This window comes from Bos indicus, chromosome 13 (assembly GCF_029378745.1).
Source record: "Bos indicus isolate NIAB-ARS_2022 breed Sahiwal x Tharparkar chromosome 13, NIAB-ARS_B.indTharparkar_mat_pri_1.0, whole genome shotgun sequence".
Lineage (NCBI taxonomy): Eukaryota > Metazoa > Chordata > Mammalia > Artiodactyla > Bovidae > Bos > Bos indicus.
In genome coordinates, this window is record NC_091772.1 from 70,783,591 (window position 1) to 70,801,776 (window position 18,186).

An 18,186-nucleotide genomic window follows, 5' to 3' on the forward strand; every position below is an offset into this window, starting at 1 on the left:
ATTAAGTAATGTTTTCCAATTAACCTCCAGTTAATCAGGAAATACTGTTAACTAGAAGCTAAGCATTCAAGCTAACTGATTAATATAATTTGAAACGATTGAGGGCAAGTCTATTCTACTTAATGCTATTTCTGGTTGAAGTCCAAATGATGGAACAACATGTATTGTTTTCTCTTTCACTATAAAAGCAGTTAATTTCCATGCTAGAAAGTTTGGAAAATATAAAAAAGCACAAACACACACACCAAGAAAAAAAATATCAACCCAAATTCCACCACACAGGGATGGATGCTTTTAAAAGTGACATCATTCTGGGTGTCAATGCACCAAAATTGTCAAATATATTTGTATTTCTGTTTTCAAATTTTAGATCGCAAGTTCTTAGAACAGTGTTTCTCAGGCTTTGACTACTTGGCCCCCTTTCAGATAAGTCACACAGATCGATCCCTTAATGCTATTTGAAAATTTAAAACAAAAATTATGACTGATGACTTATTCAACCTTCAGGATATTGACTATAGCTTTATAAACAACACACCCTCTCCTGACATTCACTCAGCAGACAGATCTACACAAGTGAGTGCAAGCGCATACGTGTGTCCCCCTCCCCCCATCACACACGAGTTCAGGGCTCGGGATTGAGGCAAGAGATAGACGGGCCCCAGGCTGAGCAGCTCCAAACAGTCTCCCCCTGACACTTCAGAACAAGAGGTAACAACAGAGCCCTGCTTGAATAAAAGATAAGCTGATCACATTTTTTCTTGTTCTTGTGGTCAAGGAGACATCCCAGACCACATGTGAGCAGAAAAGATACTCAGGGGTCAGAGGAAGGAGGGGGGTGCCAGCCCATAATATGTCCTGCCAACCTCCCAGAAACCCTCACACTAGAAAATTCAACCCTCACACTAGAAAATTCATCTTGGCTGAAAGATGTGCATGCACATTGGAGAGGGCCCTGAGTCAGACCAAATATGGACATGAGCAAGGTGACTGGCTGACAGGACCTGGAAAATTCCCCCATATAAGAGAGCTAAGCCACTCCTATTGGGCGAAAAACTCTGAATCCACCTGTGGATTCTTCCACATGTATGTCACTTCTAATAAACGCTTTACCTGCTTCACAATCTTTGTCTCTTTGCTGAACTCTTTTTTCAAAGCAGACAAGGACTGAGGTCCTGCTTCCAGCTGCTGTACCCCACAGCCCCCTGAGACAAAGATCATTCAAGCAACCTCCTAGGACATAAGGCCCAGGGAGGCGAGGTGATGGGACTATCTCCTGCAATTCTTACCCAATATCCTCCCCAAATTTATAGATTGAATATGTGAAGAATGCTGTTTCACTTAGACCATATTTGAAATTAACTGCTAGCTCTCCTGAGCTGGTAATTACTTACATTCATTGACATAAACGTTTTTGTTCTCATAAATGTGTCAAACGTTCCCCTTGCTACCATGTTTTACACTCTCATAAAGTTTTAGGACCAGACAGGCTCTTAGTAATCACCGTATCCAAACTCTTCATTCAACTAATAAAGACTTTTAAAAGTCAGATTGCAAAACCAGAGGCCATGCAGTTTGTTGCATTGGAATCTGGACCCCTCCCCCATAGTCTGGCACAATTTCATGACCTCACACAGCTTCTGAAATACTGCTGTGTAAGCTCTTTCTCAGAATACAGTCTGAGAGTTAAACTTAGTCCTCAGTACCAAGAATTGCAAATGCGTAGCATCTGAGTCAACGCATTTTCACTGCACACACTGAACTGAACCTAGCATATTTGGGCCACATGCTGCATGTGAAACAGAAAAAACACACCACCACCACAAGAAAACCTAGTGCAAATAACCCAGAGCTTGGCACACAGTAAATGCTCAAAAGATATTTTGGGAAAGGAGGAGGAGAGGGAGAGAGAGGAAAAGAGAAGAAAGAGATGCTCTTTCCAAAGCTGCTTGCAGCTGTATTCTGACTGGCACAGGAAGGGTGCAAAATTCCTCCAGGGGAATGAGATGCTCTTTAGGGCAAGAAAACATCTTAATGAGTTTCTCCTTTTTTCATTCGATTTTTTGTTTGCAAAAGGTGAGGCCTAATGGGCAAGGAGTGAAACAAAAGGAGTGAGATAAAGAAAGCTAAATTGTTCCACATAAAAAAAGTAAAGGGAGTGTGGGAGTTCTCTTTTGGCTGCTAGAAAAAAAGGAGGAGGAAAAAAAGGAAATTTTGAGGACACTAAAAAGAACTTTGGGGAAGGAAGTGGATAGAGACCTGTCAGGTGACCAGAACCTCAGAAGGACTTGCATTCAGGTGCTTCCTGTACTGCAATCCTGTGATTTCACAAACCTCAGTAACAACTGCTACTCACAAGTCCCTGGCAATAGGGACAGGCTGGGGAACAAGGTAAGGGATGTCCAAGGCAAGGATGCAGAGGAGGTACAGAGAAAGGGGGGATGGCGGTCACCAGATGAGATATTGACTGGGGGGGAGGTGCTGAAAACACAACAGCAGCATGGCCATGAGGCAAGAGGCGACCAGGAGCAAGCAGACCTCCTAGAAATCACTGGAAGGCAGGGGACATCTCCTGGTTTTTCTTCAATGTGTAGGATGGGGGCTCAAGCCATTCTCTCTTCCTATTGAAGGAAGATGTGACTCCAAACTGATGCAGCAGATCTGGGTGGGAACTGGGACAGTGTATTTCTGACATGCTGCCGGGACTGCTGATGCTGCTGGACCAGGGACCATACTTTGAGTAGCGAGACCAGCATCCAGGAGGCTTCTGCACCCACCAGGGAGTTTCCTGCAGGGTGGTCTCTTACCTCATACTCCTCCTTGAACCCGTAGCCCTGGCCCCTCTTCATCTGCGTGATGTGCTGGAGCAGGTCAGCCACCCGGATGGCAGGCTGGAACTGGTCCCGGGGATAGCTCATCTCCACAGGGTCGCAGGCTCGGTAGGGGTGAGTCTGGATTGTGAGGGTGGGCTGCGCCAGCTCCCCTCGGCTGCCATCTGCTTCAAAGAGAAGGAGCAGAACAGGCCATCACCTATAGGAGCTTTGTCCTCTGTCCTCTGTCCCTCCCCCAGCTTGACATGGGGAGGACCGAGGGAGCTAACTCAGGATGGCTGATCAGGGAACTTCAGAAAGAACAGAGATGGTGGTTTCCCTGGCCTGGCTGTAGTGGCGGGTTTAAGAAAATAAACAACCAACCAACCAGTGACACAATAACCTGCGGTCTGTTTCTACTTCAAGGGTGCATCTTTAGGGAGTAAAGCCAAGCTTCCGAGCTGGCTGTCAGCTCTGTCCGTCCTCCAGACTTGTCAGGGTGGTCGTGGCCAATCCAGGCCAGTCCAGAACCAGTGAGAAGCCGGCAGGCTGGATACTGGGAGCACCCTCCTGCAGCCTGCCTGGAATGTCTTGGTGGTCCCTGGAGATCAGAGCTACTTGTCTGCTTCTGGTCCATTTGACTGTATCCTTGCGACCTGGTTTCTCTACCAGTTTGTTTCCTTCAGGTTGTAACCTGGGAGGCACTGGAGCCAGTCTTGGATCCACAGTAAAAAGCAGGGACCCTCACCCTCTCAGCTGCTCTCTCCAGCTATGGCATCTGCAGTGTGATCATTTTCTGCCTACTGTCTGATTTCCTCAGCAAGTAACACTCTTAATCCAGGAGTGATGCTGTACACCTCACAAGTAGAGAGGCCTGAACCTCCTCCTTCAGCTACTTCTCCCAGGCCCGGGCCGTATACCTGATCTCCTTCATCACCTCTCCTTGGCATAAGATCTATAATCTCCCCTGCTAACAATCTTTAGACACACTGAATTGAGTTCACTGCCCGGTATTAGTTGGTCCACCCTCAAAACTGATGCCTGTTGAGGGTGGAATTTGAATTCTTCTGCTCCCCTTGTACCAGTAAAACCACATTCTTACCCTCTGAACTCCCTGCCAGCCACACACTGTCAATCTTCTAGGGCCAGTGCATCTCATCCAGAACCATTCAGGCTTGGTCTCTCCTCCCAGAGACGTGGACAGTCTATGCCCCAGACCACTGTGTTTGTGATGTGCATGATGAGGACTGCCAGATTTAATGTGTCTCACCCAGATGTTTTCAGACACTGCAAGGCACCAAGGCAGACCCCACGAGGTCTATGCCACACTCATTTCCTGGGAGGTTTAGCATGTATTTCCTCATTTTCTGCAACCTGTCTTTTCAGAATGCATCTTTCAGTTTGTCTCGATATCACAATAATCCATCAAACACTGATTCTGTAAAAGTGAACTTTCCTCCTATGCGTTGCCATGAGCAAAGCTGTTCCTTGTAAGGAAATGATTGCCAACAGAAAGATCTAGAACTTACAGGTTTATGCACCAGGAAGATGTAAATGTAAGCACATGATGTAAGAAGGTGAGATGTAAGCACATGTTTCCTGGCAAGCATGAGGAAAATACAGCTTATTTTTCTCCTCTGATGTGAGGTCATAGGTAACTCATCTGCACTGGCACTGCTTCAACACAGAGCTGGCAAATGTGGGCACTGTGTCCCTTCTCCATCACACCCTTGTGATTGGGAGTTAAGGTTTACTGAGACTTCACCCTGTGCCAGGGACTCTGGCAGGCACTGGAAATGCTCGGAAGACAGGTTTCACCCTTGACAGTCTAGTACAGCGGTCCCCAAGCTCTTTGGCACGAGAGACTAGTTTTGTGGAAGACAAATTTTCCACGGATCCAGGGTAGAAGATGGATTTGGGCTGATTCAATTGCATTACATTTATTATGGCCCAGCTGATCTGACAGGAGGTGGAGCTCAGGTGGTAATGAGAGTGATGGGGAGCGGCTGTAAATAGAGAGGAAGCTTCATTCACTCGATGGCTGCTCACCCCTGCTGTACAGCCCAGGTCCTAACAGGCCATGAACTGGTACCAATCTGTGGCCCAGGGGTTTGGAAACCCTGTAAGGTGGACAGACAAGGAGACCCAGTGGAAGCACGAGAAGAGAAGTGGGAAAAGCCAAGCACATCTATGTAAGAGCAAGGAGGCTGGGATGGAGCAGAAGTGGAGGGTGGCGAGGTGATGGGGGCAAAGTTGTAAGAGATGGTGTGAGGTAGGCCTAGAGAGGTGTGAATGTCTACAAACCTTCAAGCCAGTAGGAAGGATTTTAAGAAGATGCCTTTTTTTTAAAGACACATTATGTCTTGTATCTCAGTGATAAAGAATCAGGCTGTCAATGCAGGAGACATAAGAGATGTGAGTTCAATCCCTGGGTTGGGAAGATCCCCTGGAGGAGGGCATGGCAACCCACTCCAGGATTCTGGCCTGGAGAATCCCCATGGACAGAGGAGTTTGGCAGGCTACAGTCCATAGGGTCGCAAAGAGTCGGACATGATGGAAGTGCCTTAGCACACATGCGCTGTTGGTATCCCAGCTGCCATGGATATGTGGCATCCTTCTGGTGAATATCACCCATGGGGCTGGAGAAGAAAGGAACACTTGGGTTTGCTTCTCCAGATGCTGTACTTCATGGTTTTCCAGGACAGGATGAATCAGAGTCAGCGCCTGGAGCCCTGGGAGTGTCTCCTACCTAAGCCACCATCATATACGGGGACAGATATCTTCAGAGACCCATGGGCCTGAGCGGCCTGGGAGACCAGCTGCCTGGCAGAGATAGGCTTCTTAGGATCAAGCACCTGATGAGTTTTGTGAGATGCCAAGTGTTTCCAAAACCAAACAGCTACCAATATGGATGTTTTCCTCTAAACACATTGCTAGACAGACTGTAAACTCAGTGTCAGCAAAACCAACGCTGGAATGGAAAATAAACATGTCTGAAATTTAGCAACTTGTATTGCTGTAACATTTGTAATAATGTCAGTGCTGGTGCTAATGATGCTGTGAAGACTCGGAACCAAGGGACTTTCAAGGTTTATTAATTCAACTAGTTGGACTCCCTTTTCCAATGTATCTTACTTCACCTATTCCCTTATTAACCTCTGATAATGCAGAAGTGATGCCTTTTATCACACCCCATTTCACCAGACGCACTATACTTAATTTTCCATCATTAGGTTTAATGAAAACCCAATTTCACAACTCACTTCTCTCAGGAACCTACAAGTAACGCTACGTTTTTATCAGCCCCAATTAAAAAGCGTTATGATGTTCCTATTCGAGAGGGAGCCTTAAAACTAATGTGTGATTCTGTTGCTAATTCAACAAGGGCGCTGGAATCCACATGCTGCTCATAAAATGTAACTCGAACCAGCTGGCCCAGGGAGAGAACAGTTTTCATTTTTCTCCTCATCAGACCCTTTCATGGCATTTCAACTTCTCATTTATGGATCTTGCATGTTTATTTATCACATAATAATATTTTGGATTTCTTCTGTACTTTTTTCTATAGCTGTTGTCTAGGGCTTGAATTCCCTCCCCACCCCCGACCACCTCAACGAGTCTCGCTGCTGCCTATGAGGCACTTGCATGGCGAGCAGAGGGCTTATGGTGACGTGTATGAGCTGCCAGGTTACCACGCTCCCTCTGATTTCCTCTTTCCTGTCTCTTCTTCCTTGGGAACCTGGCTTTGACCTTCTCTTTCTTTTTTATTCTCCTGCTTCCAGTCATTACAGATCTTCCACTAATGTCAGCTACATATTTCTAATCACTTGCTAGGAATAGCCACTCCAACCAGCTAACAAATATGAACTGAGTACCTACATTGTACAAAGCGCAGTGTGAGATACAAGTACAGACAGGAGGGTGGAGGAAAGCGTGTTCAGAGGAAGAGGAGTTGCCACTTGTAGGAGAGAAGGTGCGTAAACACTTCTGACAAAAGTGAGAGGGGATGGGCTCTGGGAGGTGGTAGGTAACATGCTCCAGAGTCAGGCTCTGTGGAAACATTCCTCAAGCTTTAAGCAGCACATCCGTTTCTGTGGATTTTGCTGTCACTGTGTACAGCCTGTATCAGCTCTGTCCATTTCCATGGTGATGGAGATAGTCTGTATCTCTGCTGTGCAATATGGTAGCCACTTATCAAATGTGACTACTGTGCATGGGAAATGCGGCTAATGTGATGGGCAAACTGTATTTCACATTTTGCTTAATTTTAATTCACTTAAATTTAAAATCCCACATGTGGCTTATAGCTCCTGGACTGGGAACCGCAGATCTAGAGAAAGATACAGGGAGAGGGAGAACATTCTGGAGTTACATAGAAGGGTAAAGAGGTCCAGTGGAAATACAGCATGGGCCACGTATGTAAATTGCTTTCCTTATAGCAACATTAAATAAGGTAAAAAAAAAACAAACAACAAGTGAAATGAATTTCAGTAAGAAATTTTGTTGAATCCAATGCATCAAAATGACATTTCAATGCAAAACTGGTATAAAATTATTAATGATATATTTGACATTCTTTACTCATACTAAGGCTTTGAAATCCAAAGTGTATCTTATAAAGCATTTCAACTCAGCTGTATTTCTAGTGCTCAACAACACATATGGTCAGTGGCCACAGTACTGGGCAGGGTGGGTGTACACAGACATCCAGAGGCAAATCAAGTTCCAAAGAGAGATGACTTAGAGCTAGAGTGAACTCCAAAAGGCACCTACCCATACGGCTCTAGCAGAGCACTGTCCAGCGGAATGGCATATAAGGATGGACGTGCTCTACATCTGCACGTTCAATATGGCAGCCACTTCCTGCATTGGTAGATGGGTTCTTCACCACTCGTCGTGCCACCTAGGAAGCCCCTATGACTAGCACGCACTTCAAATATGGCTAATGTGACTGAAGATCTGAATTTTTAACTTAATTTCAATTAATTTAAATGTAAATAGCCACCTGTGGCCAGGGGCAACTTCATTGAATAGTGCGTATCTACATAGTTATGCTTTCAAAATTTTTCTTTAAATCAACTTTGAATCAGTTTTACTTTATCTCATTATGAATGATAGTGAAATATAAAATCATAGGCATAATATGCTACTTTTGACTTAAACTAGGATAGGGGCTTCCTTTGTGGCTCAGCTGGTAAAGAATCTGCCTGCAATGCAGGAGACCCAGGTTCGATCCCTGGGTCGGGGAGATCCCCTGAAGAAGGGAATGGCAACCTACTCTAGTATTCTTGCCTGGAGAATTCCAGGGACTGTATAGTCCATGGGGTTGCAAAGAGTTGGACATGACTGAGAGACTTTCAATTCACTTCACTTCAAGTGACTAAACAGGATAGGTGTGTATAGATTTGTGACCTTTGAGAAAGTGTTATGTTCACACCACACCCCCATCTCATATCTCCCTCAGGAATGTGTTCTTACCCAATGTAATGGCAGACAGAATTACCTTGTCTCCCAGTCTTAAATCTGACCAACTGTCCAGGGTTGAACCTGTAAAACTAATAGTAAATGCAGTGCTACCTCACTGTGCCACATTCTAAAGAGCTGAAATGGTCATTATATAGTTGGCAATTGACACTTCTATACTTTGTTATTGAGGTAACATTGGCTCAAAGGACAGAAACGTTTCATCTTTTCCCATTTTCTTTCCTGGGCTCAGAGAATCTAGTAAGCCAATACAGGGATCATGCATCTCCAAGTCCTTCCTCTTCCTCAGTCCCTTTTATTGGCAAAGACAAAAGAAGGTGGGACTTCCCTGATGGTTCAGTGGTTAAGAATCTGCCTTGCAATGGCAGGGATGCAGGATTGATCCCTGGTTGGGGAGCTAACATCCCGCATGGCTTAAGACCTGGCACAGCCAAAAAAAAAAAAAATACAGACAAAAGAGGGTAGATAAACACCTCTGTACCCCAGAATGCAAGTTCAGTATTAAGAAAAAAAAAAAAAAAAGCTGTCATGGGAAGAGTCATGGGAACGTGCTTCTGGATTCCTTTGCTTAAAGAAATCAATCTTTCTCTTTGTGGGGAGAGGATGAATTTCTTCTTCCATAGCTCTCATGAGATGGAAGGATGGTGGAAGACACATCACACAGAAGAGGGAACTGTGGACATGCATTACTTATTCTGCTTCAGCCACAAGAAGAGGATTCCGATCGGCTGAACAGCAAAAGCGACAGTAAGAACCTGCCATCTCTGCTTATTTGCAAACACCGGTCCTGGAGAGACCGCTTCTCCTTCAGAGTTAAGAAAACAGAAACAAAACAGCACGGAGTCTTAGAAAAACCCACGATGTGAAAAAGAAGAAAAATAACACTCTGGATGCTGAGAAAAATAATGTTTTCAAGAGAAAAGAGTACTCTGTGGTGACTACTGACTCAACAGTCATCCCCCAAACTCTTCCTTTCTGGCAGAACTCCCAAATAAGCTCGGGTGCCCACACATTTTCCATGTGACTCAGAGGAGGATGGCCCTATTCCAAGACCTAGGGGCAAATCCTGATTTCCTCAAGCCATTTGGATGTTTCTATCATCTCTGCCGACTCTCGAACATTTTCAGTGAGCTAGGAGGGATGTTTTATTAGGGGAGTTCTACTTTCTTCTAGGGAAGATTTCCTTGCTTTTAAGAAGGATACCCCAGCAACTTCCGTCTCCTACTGGATACTATCATGTGTGGGCTTGATGCTTGGAACTGCTAAAGCAATCTTACCTCCTAGAGGGGATCCAGGCTGAGGACAGTGCCAATATGAGATGGCAAAGTGGAGAACTTGAAAGGAATTGGAGCCTTAATGACATTCTTGTTCATATCATTCCACCAAGCCATGGAACCTCCTCTAAGTCCTGACTTCCTCTTTTGTAAGATAGTACATTAACCTACTGTTTAAGCCCATTTGGTTTTTTTCTGTAACTTACACAATAGAAAATAGAAAGGCATTTGAGTTGGTATGGAATTCAAGAAAACATGGAACAATAAAGGTAGTAAAAGATTAACTATGAGGACAGATGTTTCAAAATATGGATCGAGCAAGGCAAAGAAAGATGAAACCAAAACGTATTAACAAAACCAGAAAGGACACTGGAATCTGTATTGAGAATAAGCAACAGGCAGACACTGGGAAGAATTAGAGAACTTTGCAGTGAATATACAAGGGAATGAGAACAGCAAGACTCCTATTTTCCTGGTATCTATCATCTGCTCATGTGTGTTCATGTGTGAAGACACCAGAAAGACATTTTCAGAGAAAAGAAAACAGACGCATAAAGACAGATAATTGCTGTTATCAAAGAAGAGAACAGAAGACATGAAATAGATGTGATAATAAAGGATACAATGTAAAAATAGCTCTTTGGCAGAATAAAAAGCCCAAATTTTCAAATGTGAAGAGCTCTCCATTGTACTACTTAAAAATAGAACAAATCTCCTGATAATATTATTAAACATTATTGATGCGCAAAAATGCAGATAAACATCTAGGCTGGAAGAAAAGGCTATCTATAAAGAAAAAGAAAAAATGCTAACGATATTTTTTGTTGCCTAAATTTAAATGCCCAAAATCACTGGAATAAAATTGTTGAGGGAAAAATGCTGTGACTCCAAAATCATACACTGATAAAGTTGTTTTTCATTTATGAGGCTACAGAAAGATGTTCCCTGATGCACAAAGACTCAGGAATTATACTGGCTCTGATTCTTTTCTAGAGGTGTGGGGAGGTAAGGGGAAAAAAAATCTTTTAGTTAAAAAAATAAAATAAAAAACGCATAAGATTGGAGGCAAACATGTTATAAAAGAACCAATTTGTTATACAACAAAATCAGTTAAACAGAGATATGAGTATGAAAACCAAAATAAATGTGAGTTGAAACAGAATGAACTGTAAAAAAGAATTCTTAAAGAGAAACGATGTAAAAACAGCTAAACTAAAAATACTGGATTAACTTCTGAAATGTTACTAAGGAAAACCAGGAAATGGTGACTGATGAATCACTAGAAAACGTATATATATTAACTTCTTTACCTTTTGCAGTGGACAGCCAATATATACTATTTTAATCTTGTTCTTAAGTGAAGGATCTAATTTTAAGCACGTGTTTGCATATCTGTGTCAATTGTGCGTGTGTGTGTGAACACCCTTAAGTTAAAGGTTTCAGTTAGTAGAATAAAAGGAAGCGTATATACCAGGGAGCTTTGCTCAATGTTACGTGGCAGTCTGGATGGGAGGGGAGTTTGTGGGAGAATGGATACCCGTATATGAATGGCTGAGTTACTTTGCTGTTTACCTGAAACTATTACAATACTGTTAATAAGCTATATGCCAATACAAAATAAAAACCAAACAATAAAAAGAAGGGTGTACAGCTTTCAGATAGAGACAACATACAAAGGAAGCTCTGGACCCAATCACACCAGTGTCTAGTCCCACATCTGTTCTCTGTGTGTGAGACAGCAACTGCCAATCTAGCAGTCAGCATACAAAATCTTGCAATATCACAGAAAATCTTCCTGTCCTGAAAAGCAAATGAGAACCACCCTATAGGACTGTTTTCACAATCCAAGACATGTTAATTCCCACAGAACAAAATAGCCTCCACTAAAGATGAATTCAAAGTGGAAAAATAAAATACAAAGAATGACAAGCCGTGTGAGGAAGCTTATCCCCATGAGAGAAAGTCAGCAGACATGATACACAAAGAGATATGCCTACCAAGAATTGAAAATAATAAAACTGTCTAAGAGACAATAAAATAAATACACTTAGACTGACTAAGGAGAAAATGGAAGGATCATGAACCACAGCTTAAGGCAACACATCATGGGAAAAAGATGGGTGGCTTTGCACAATACAAATCTAACTTCTAGAGATGAAAAATACAGTTAGTGAAAGTAGTAAGTAAATAAATATAAGAACAGATGTTAATGGGACATAATGGAAGTTAAGGACACAACAGAGAAGCTGAAGAAATATAAAAAGTGGCTCTTTCCTTTGAAAACACCGAAAATTAGACAAGCCAAAAATGATTAAGCAAAAACGACACACATAAACCACTTTACAAGTATCAGAAACGGGTGGAACACTTTTATCACACACTTGGTCTGGCAAGTGAGTAAATGCCTAGGAAAACCATGCAATACATCTGAAGACTCTGATGAGCCTGGCCAGGGTCTGAGGTTACCTACTGGTCCTTTACCAGAGCACCAGCTTTTTCTTAACAGAAAGCTTTATTTTGGGATAACTGTAGCTTCACATGCGGTTGTAAGAAATAACTTAGTGAGGTCCCTTATACCCTCCACTCAGTCTTCCCCAGTGTTACTGTCCTACATAACTGACACGCAGCATCGTGATCAGGACATTGACATGAATACACTCCACTGACCTTACTCAGATTTCCCAATTCTACATGAACTTGTGCATGTATGTTTATAGTTGAATGTAATTTAGTCACAGGTATTGATTCCCGTGGTGGCAGAGCCAAGATGCAGAAGCACTTCCAGCCCAAGGATCCCTCACATGACCAAACACTGGCCTCTGAGTTTCTCTCGTCTCTAGGCTGAGGGCTGACTCCTGGACGCAGGGTGACCGTTGCAGCAAAGTGTCTCTCGGTGATACCCTGTGATCTATGAGAGCCCCACAAGCTGGGGCTCCATCTTTCCTGATGCTCCTCCAGTCCAGGGGTCCACAGGGTTTCCATGCATGGTCATGCACTCTGTGCACTGCTTGATTTTAGGCAGAGCCATTCAAGTACTAGCCTTGTTCTTATGACTGCTGCTGAAGCTAAGCTCCAAAACTTTGACCACTTGATGCCAAGAGCTGACCCATGGGAAAAGACCCTGATGCTGGGAAAGACTGAGGGCAGGAGGAGAAGGGGATGACAGAGGGTGAGACAGTTGGATGGCATCACTGATTCAATGGACATGAGTTTGAGCAAATTCCAGGAGATGGTGGAGAGGGAAGCCTGGCGTGCTGCAGCCCCCGGGGTTGTAAAGAGTTGGGCAGGACTTAGCAACTGAACAAAAATGACAACAATCAGTCTTTAGCTGTTCAAGTGACCAGTGGCGGGGATCATTATTTTTACTTTGGGTAAATCATAGAATGAAAAGGTTCACCCATGTGGTCTCTGGGGAAAGAATAAGTGAATTATTAGTCTGTGGCTTAGGGACCTAAGAGCTGAGCCAGAGTTAGGAAGGGAGACCTCTGTTTAGAGTCTCTCCTGTGGGTCAGGAGTGAACTGGACCCTCAGGAGGGGTTTTGTACGTGTGTGCACATGTGCGCGTGTGTGTATGTGTGTATGCACGTGAGCAAGACTCAGCAAACACATGAGTGTCCCCTCACCTCTGCTCCAGTCAGAGGGAAATTTTTTTTTTTAATCTGTTTTATAAAACTTATTTCTAGGTATGGTTGTGTTTGAAGAAAGGATTTCACTATTAAAAAGAAGCTATGAAAGTCATTCTTTTTTTCCCCCCATTTTGTCACAATTGCATGAAAATCAGTGGGAAAACGTCAAAATAGCAAAAGTGCTGATATCAGCCAGGGTTCACAGAGTAGGTTTTATGAACTTAATTCAAACAAAAATGCAGATTACTTGCTGTGCCAGAAGCAAAAGACCTGTAGCAACAAGAAGATGCTTTTTGGTCTTAACTGCTCAGTGAGCAAATTAGGATATGAGAGGAACACCGCCGTGGGGCTGTGTGGGGTCTTGCAAATGTCCTGCCGAACCACAAAGGAGAAAGGATGTCACTCTGGACTTTTAATGTGTTTCAGCTCATTGGAAACACAAACTCTTTTTCCATCATACCTAAAGAGAAAGTTGCTCAGTCATGTCCGACTCTGTGACCCCATGGACTATAACAGTCCATGACATTCTCCAGACCAGAATACTGGAGTGGTAATTGGGATCTTCCCAACCCAGGGATTGAACCCAGGTCTCCTGCATTGCGAGTGGATTCTTTACCAGTTGAGCCACCAGGGAAGCCCAAGAATACTGGAGTGGGTAGCCTATCTCTTCTTCAGTGGATCTTCCTGACTCAGGAATTTAACCAGGGTTTCCTGCATTGCAAGTGGATTCTTTACCAGCTGAGCTTACCAGGGAAGCCCAAGTCCAGTGTTTAATCACTGCATATTCACCATCCACTTTTACTTTCAGAGGCACTTAAGTTTTGGTATATGTGCCTAAAAAACCTTTGTAAACAGATGATACAGCATGGTACACATTTGGCTGGTAAGGAATGGCTTCCTGTGAAGTGTACACTTAGCAGAAGAGAACGAAATACGTTAAGAAGAAAATGTGCGTTTCCTCAATGTTGAAAGATTATCACCATTGTGAGGTTATTTAATACCATCAGCAGAAAGTTCTGTATATGGTTGGTCATGTCAATATATAATAGATAGAATATTCCAAAGAACATAGAACATGTCCTGCTTAGTAAGTTACTTGAAGCAGAAATAATAAAGAGAAGTAAATTGTATGGTTTTGATATTATTGCAAGCAGGAAAGAGGGATTTTGCAGTGGCTATTGAGAGAGGTTCATACAGGGGGGATGACAGACTGTGTAGGGAAGCGTGAGTTTATCTAAGGCTGAAGGCTGCAGCGCTGCTGTGACTCCAGCTTGGGTGGGACACGATGGTGTTTCTCTCTAGCTCGAGAGTTGTGCTCACACTAAACAGCTGAACATTTTGTGTTCTGTATCTTTCCTTGCATTCCAACACCCTCATCTTCACAGGAAGGTGTTTGATGGAGAAAAAAAAGGTAAATAATGCATCACACTGAAAACATCGGCTTGTCTTATTTCCTCTCTTTCATTCATCAAAATCATCATAAGACAAAGGTATGCAAAATACTTGCCGAGTAATACTTAGCCAAACTAGAAAAACTCAGTTTTGTCAGGTTTTACAATCTTCAGCCTGACAGGTGACTCTGTCTTTTGTTGACGTATAACAAAGAGAAAATGAAATGACTAAACTTGTCTGGGAGAGGAAACTTACATGTGCAACAGCTGTTTGAAACAAGTTTGCCATTATCCTGGGTGGAAAGGTGCCCGATTTCTCCATTTCAAACCATGCCCCTGGATCCTTAAGCAGTGTGTGTGGATATAATAAGGTACAGGGACAACTGAACACAAATAGAGGGGCAGCAGCACAGTTGTGGAGTTGCAAGACTCACCATCCTGGTTTTGCCACTAAATTGTCTTGCATAATGACTTTCACCTTTCTGGATCTTAGCTTTAAAATTATGCCGTTAAATTAGACCACTGCTTCCCAGATTTTAATATACATGCCAGAGAGTAAAGAATGCATATTCTAATTCAGTGATCCAAGAACTGCACTTGTAACAAGCTCCCCAGTGATGGTGATGCTGTTGGTTCAGGGATCTGTGCTTTGAGTAGCGAGAGATTAGATGGTTTCTAAGGGAACTTCCAGTTAAGAAATATAATTGGTTCATTAATGGTCCTAGAGTTACTCAAAAAAGCAAGCACTGTCCTTTCTGCTTTTAGTGAACGAATGAAGTAGTACAGCTTAGTGTTGTTCAAAACCAACTAGACAAAAACATTCAAGCAACCAAAGCTGATGGCCTTTACTCTGGGAAGGACAGATATCTAACATTCTCATAAGAATAAAGCTGAGTGTGTACATCAAAGGTTAGCATGGCAGACGCTCAGTTGAATTATACAATCTGCTCACTGGAATGGGAATCTATTTTGTGTTATGTAGGGGATCTCAAATCTTGATGTTACCTAAGAGTCACTCAGGAAACATGTTAAATACAGACTTCTTCTTTAGACCCAAGGATTTAGTAGCTTTAGTTTGGGGTCAGTCATGTTTGGGAACTACATATGCAATCATTTAATGCAGGTTGGGCAGTGACTGATGTTACAAAGGGAAATTTTGACTCAATTCCTGATTAAAACATAGTAAAAAACATTAAAAACAAGCTTGCTGCTCACAAGCTTCTCCAGAATTCTAGTGGCTTCTTCTCATGGGAATAACAGTGTGCAGGTCACAAGGGAATCACTGTTACAGAGAAACTGCCTTGGAGTAGCAGCGCTCATCAGATGTCAAAGCTTTAAGGACTCCTTACAGTTGCAGTGAGAGGTCTTAACCACAGTTCCTATAGAAATACATCAGAAGAACCAAGGCTAAATCCTGGCTCTACTCCTTATGAACCAAAAAGTTTTTGGTAAATTCTTATAACATCTCACATGTTAAGTCATGTAATAATTATCTATTATGCGTGTGTACCTAGTCATTTATCTGTGTTCGACTCTTTGAGACCCTGTGGACTGTAGCCCGCCAGGCTCCTTTGTCCATGAGATTTTTCAGGCAAGAATACTGGAACGGGTTGCTATTTCCTTCTCTAGGGGATCTTCCCAACCCAGGGAGTGAACCTGCATCTCCTGCCTTAGCAGGTAGATTCTTTACCACTGAGCCACCTGGGAAGCTATTAATTATCACTACATTACAAACCACTCCCAAACTCAGCAACTTAAAACAACAAACACCTACTCATAGTTTCTGTTGGTCAGAAATCTGAGTGCAGATTTCATGGGTACCTCTGGCTCTAGGTCTTTGATGAAGCTGTATTCCAGCTGCCTGGTGTGACTATGGTTGCATCTGAAGACTCATCTGAGGGGAAGAATCTGATTTCAAGTTCACCCATGTGGTTGCAAGCAGATTCACTTTCTCATGGGTTACTGGAGTAAGGTCCTCAGTTCCATGCCCAGTGGGTCTCTCTGTAGGGCAGCTCACAACCTGGCAGCTGATTTCCCACAGAGCAAGTGAGAGAGAGAAAGTGAGCAGACTAGGCTAGAAGGAAGCCCCAGTCTTTTTATAACCTAATCTTGAAAGTGACATGTCCATACTTTGTTACATTCTATTCATTAGAAGTCAGTCAGTAAAACAGTCTGTGTTCAATGGAAGGGATAATACCAGGATATATGAAAGCAGGCAGGAATCATTGCAGTCATTTGAGAGACTGCCACATACAAACCCCAACGTCACTCTACAGTGGTTTTGTGAGAGCCCAAGGAATCATGTCAGTACAAGAGCATTTACATGTGTTACAGCAATATACACATGTAAGTATACATATTATAACAATTTATTTCAAGGGGTCCAATCAAAATTCTCCAGCTACTTTTATTTAGCTTTCATTAACAGTCAGTTAATGAAAGTCCTTTAATTCATAAGTGGTTCTAAACTATTCTCTCTACACATTTCTCCAACACCTGGATACTTCAAGGGAAATAAATGATTTAATGTTCCTTATAACATAAATTGCCACTGACAACAATATTTAATCATTAAAGAGTTAACAGTGCACTCTGAATTGCATTACCCAGATAAAACATTCACTCCCTAAGTAAATGAATTAGCCACATAATTGACAGTAGATTCCAGTAATAAAACACTAATTAAGTGATTCTGCTAAGTAAAAAGTTCAATGCAATGAATTTGCTAAACAATGGTCTAACAAATTTTCACGCTAAATAAATGACTTGAAATGGTGACTAAATGCTCACCATGTGTGGGGTCAGTTGAAAAAGCAATGGTGCTTTTAGAAAACAATGACAGAAGTGACTGTGAAGCTAACCCCCTTAACGACATTACACTGGGCTCCTTGCCAAGCAGGGACCAAGCGAATATGTCTGACTGAGGTGGAGGTATGAGACTGGGGGGTGGGGAGGGGAGGAAAATCACCATGGTCATAGCATGAGTGACTAGGTTAAAAGAGAATTTGCAAAGTCCAGTATAGTCAGACTGGAGTCATAGCAGAAGTGAGAATGGGAAAGTGGAGGAAGGCTTCAATGCCAGACCTTATGGGCTAATGAAGGTCAGACTCAGCACCAGAGAGACTTGGAAAGCAGTGGCTTCATAGGTACAAGGATCCTTGTAGTCCTCTGGAAGCAGGTTGGATTAACTCATTTACCATGATGTCTTCTGAAAGATGTGGATTGAGGTAAGTCTATGGTTTTTGTGGGCCCCATTAGCTTGGACTTCCAACTTCTCTCCAACAAAGAACAGTATAGATTGCTCATCATTAAAACCTTGTTCTCTGGACCCTTTGTTGACAAAGGTCCGTATAGTCAAAGCTATGGTTTTCCCAGTAGTCATATATGGATGTGAGAGTTGCACCATAAAGAAGGTGAAGAACTGATGCTTTCCAATTGTGGTGCTGGAGAAGAGTCTTGGGAGTCCCTTGAACTGCAGGAGATCACATCAGTCAATCCTAAAGGAAATAAACCTTGACTACTCAGGACTGATGCTGAAGCTCCAGTACTTTGGCTACGTGATGTGAAGAGCTGTCTCACTGGAAAAGACCTCGATGCTGGG

The 18,186-nt window shown here is 42.9% G+C and overlaps 1 protein-coding gene across 12 annotated transcripts in view; it reads right to left on the minus strand.

Moving 5' to 3' along the window:
- The window catches only part of PTPRT (protein tyrosine phosphatase receptor type T), a 1,149,770-nt gene that overhangs the window by 92,744 nt on the left and 1,038,840 nt on the right, over positions 1-18,186 (minus strand). For 8 of the 12 annotated variants that reach the window (XM_070801694.1, XM_070801706.1, XM_070801700.1 and 5 more), the window contains one exon: positions 2,808-2,998. In XM_070801694.1, coding sequence (XP_070657795.1) covers positions 2,808-2,998 — 191 coding nt within the window. The remainder of the gene's footprint in view (positions 1-2,807; positions 2,999-18,186) is intronic. The other 4 variants (XM_070801705.1, XM_070801698.1, XM_070801702.1 and 1 more) reach the window with 1 other exon arrangement.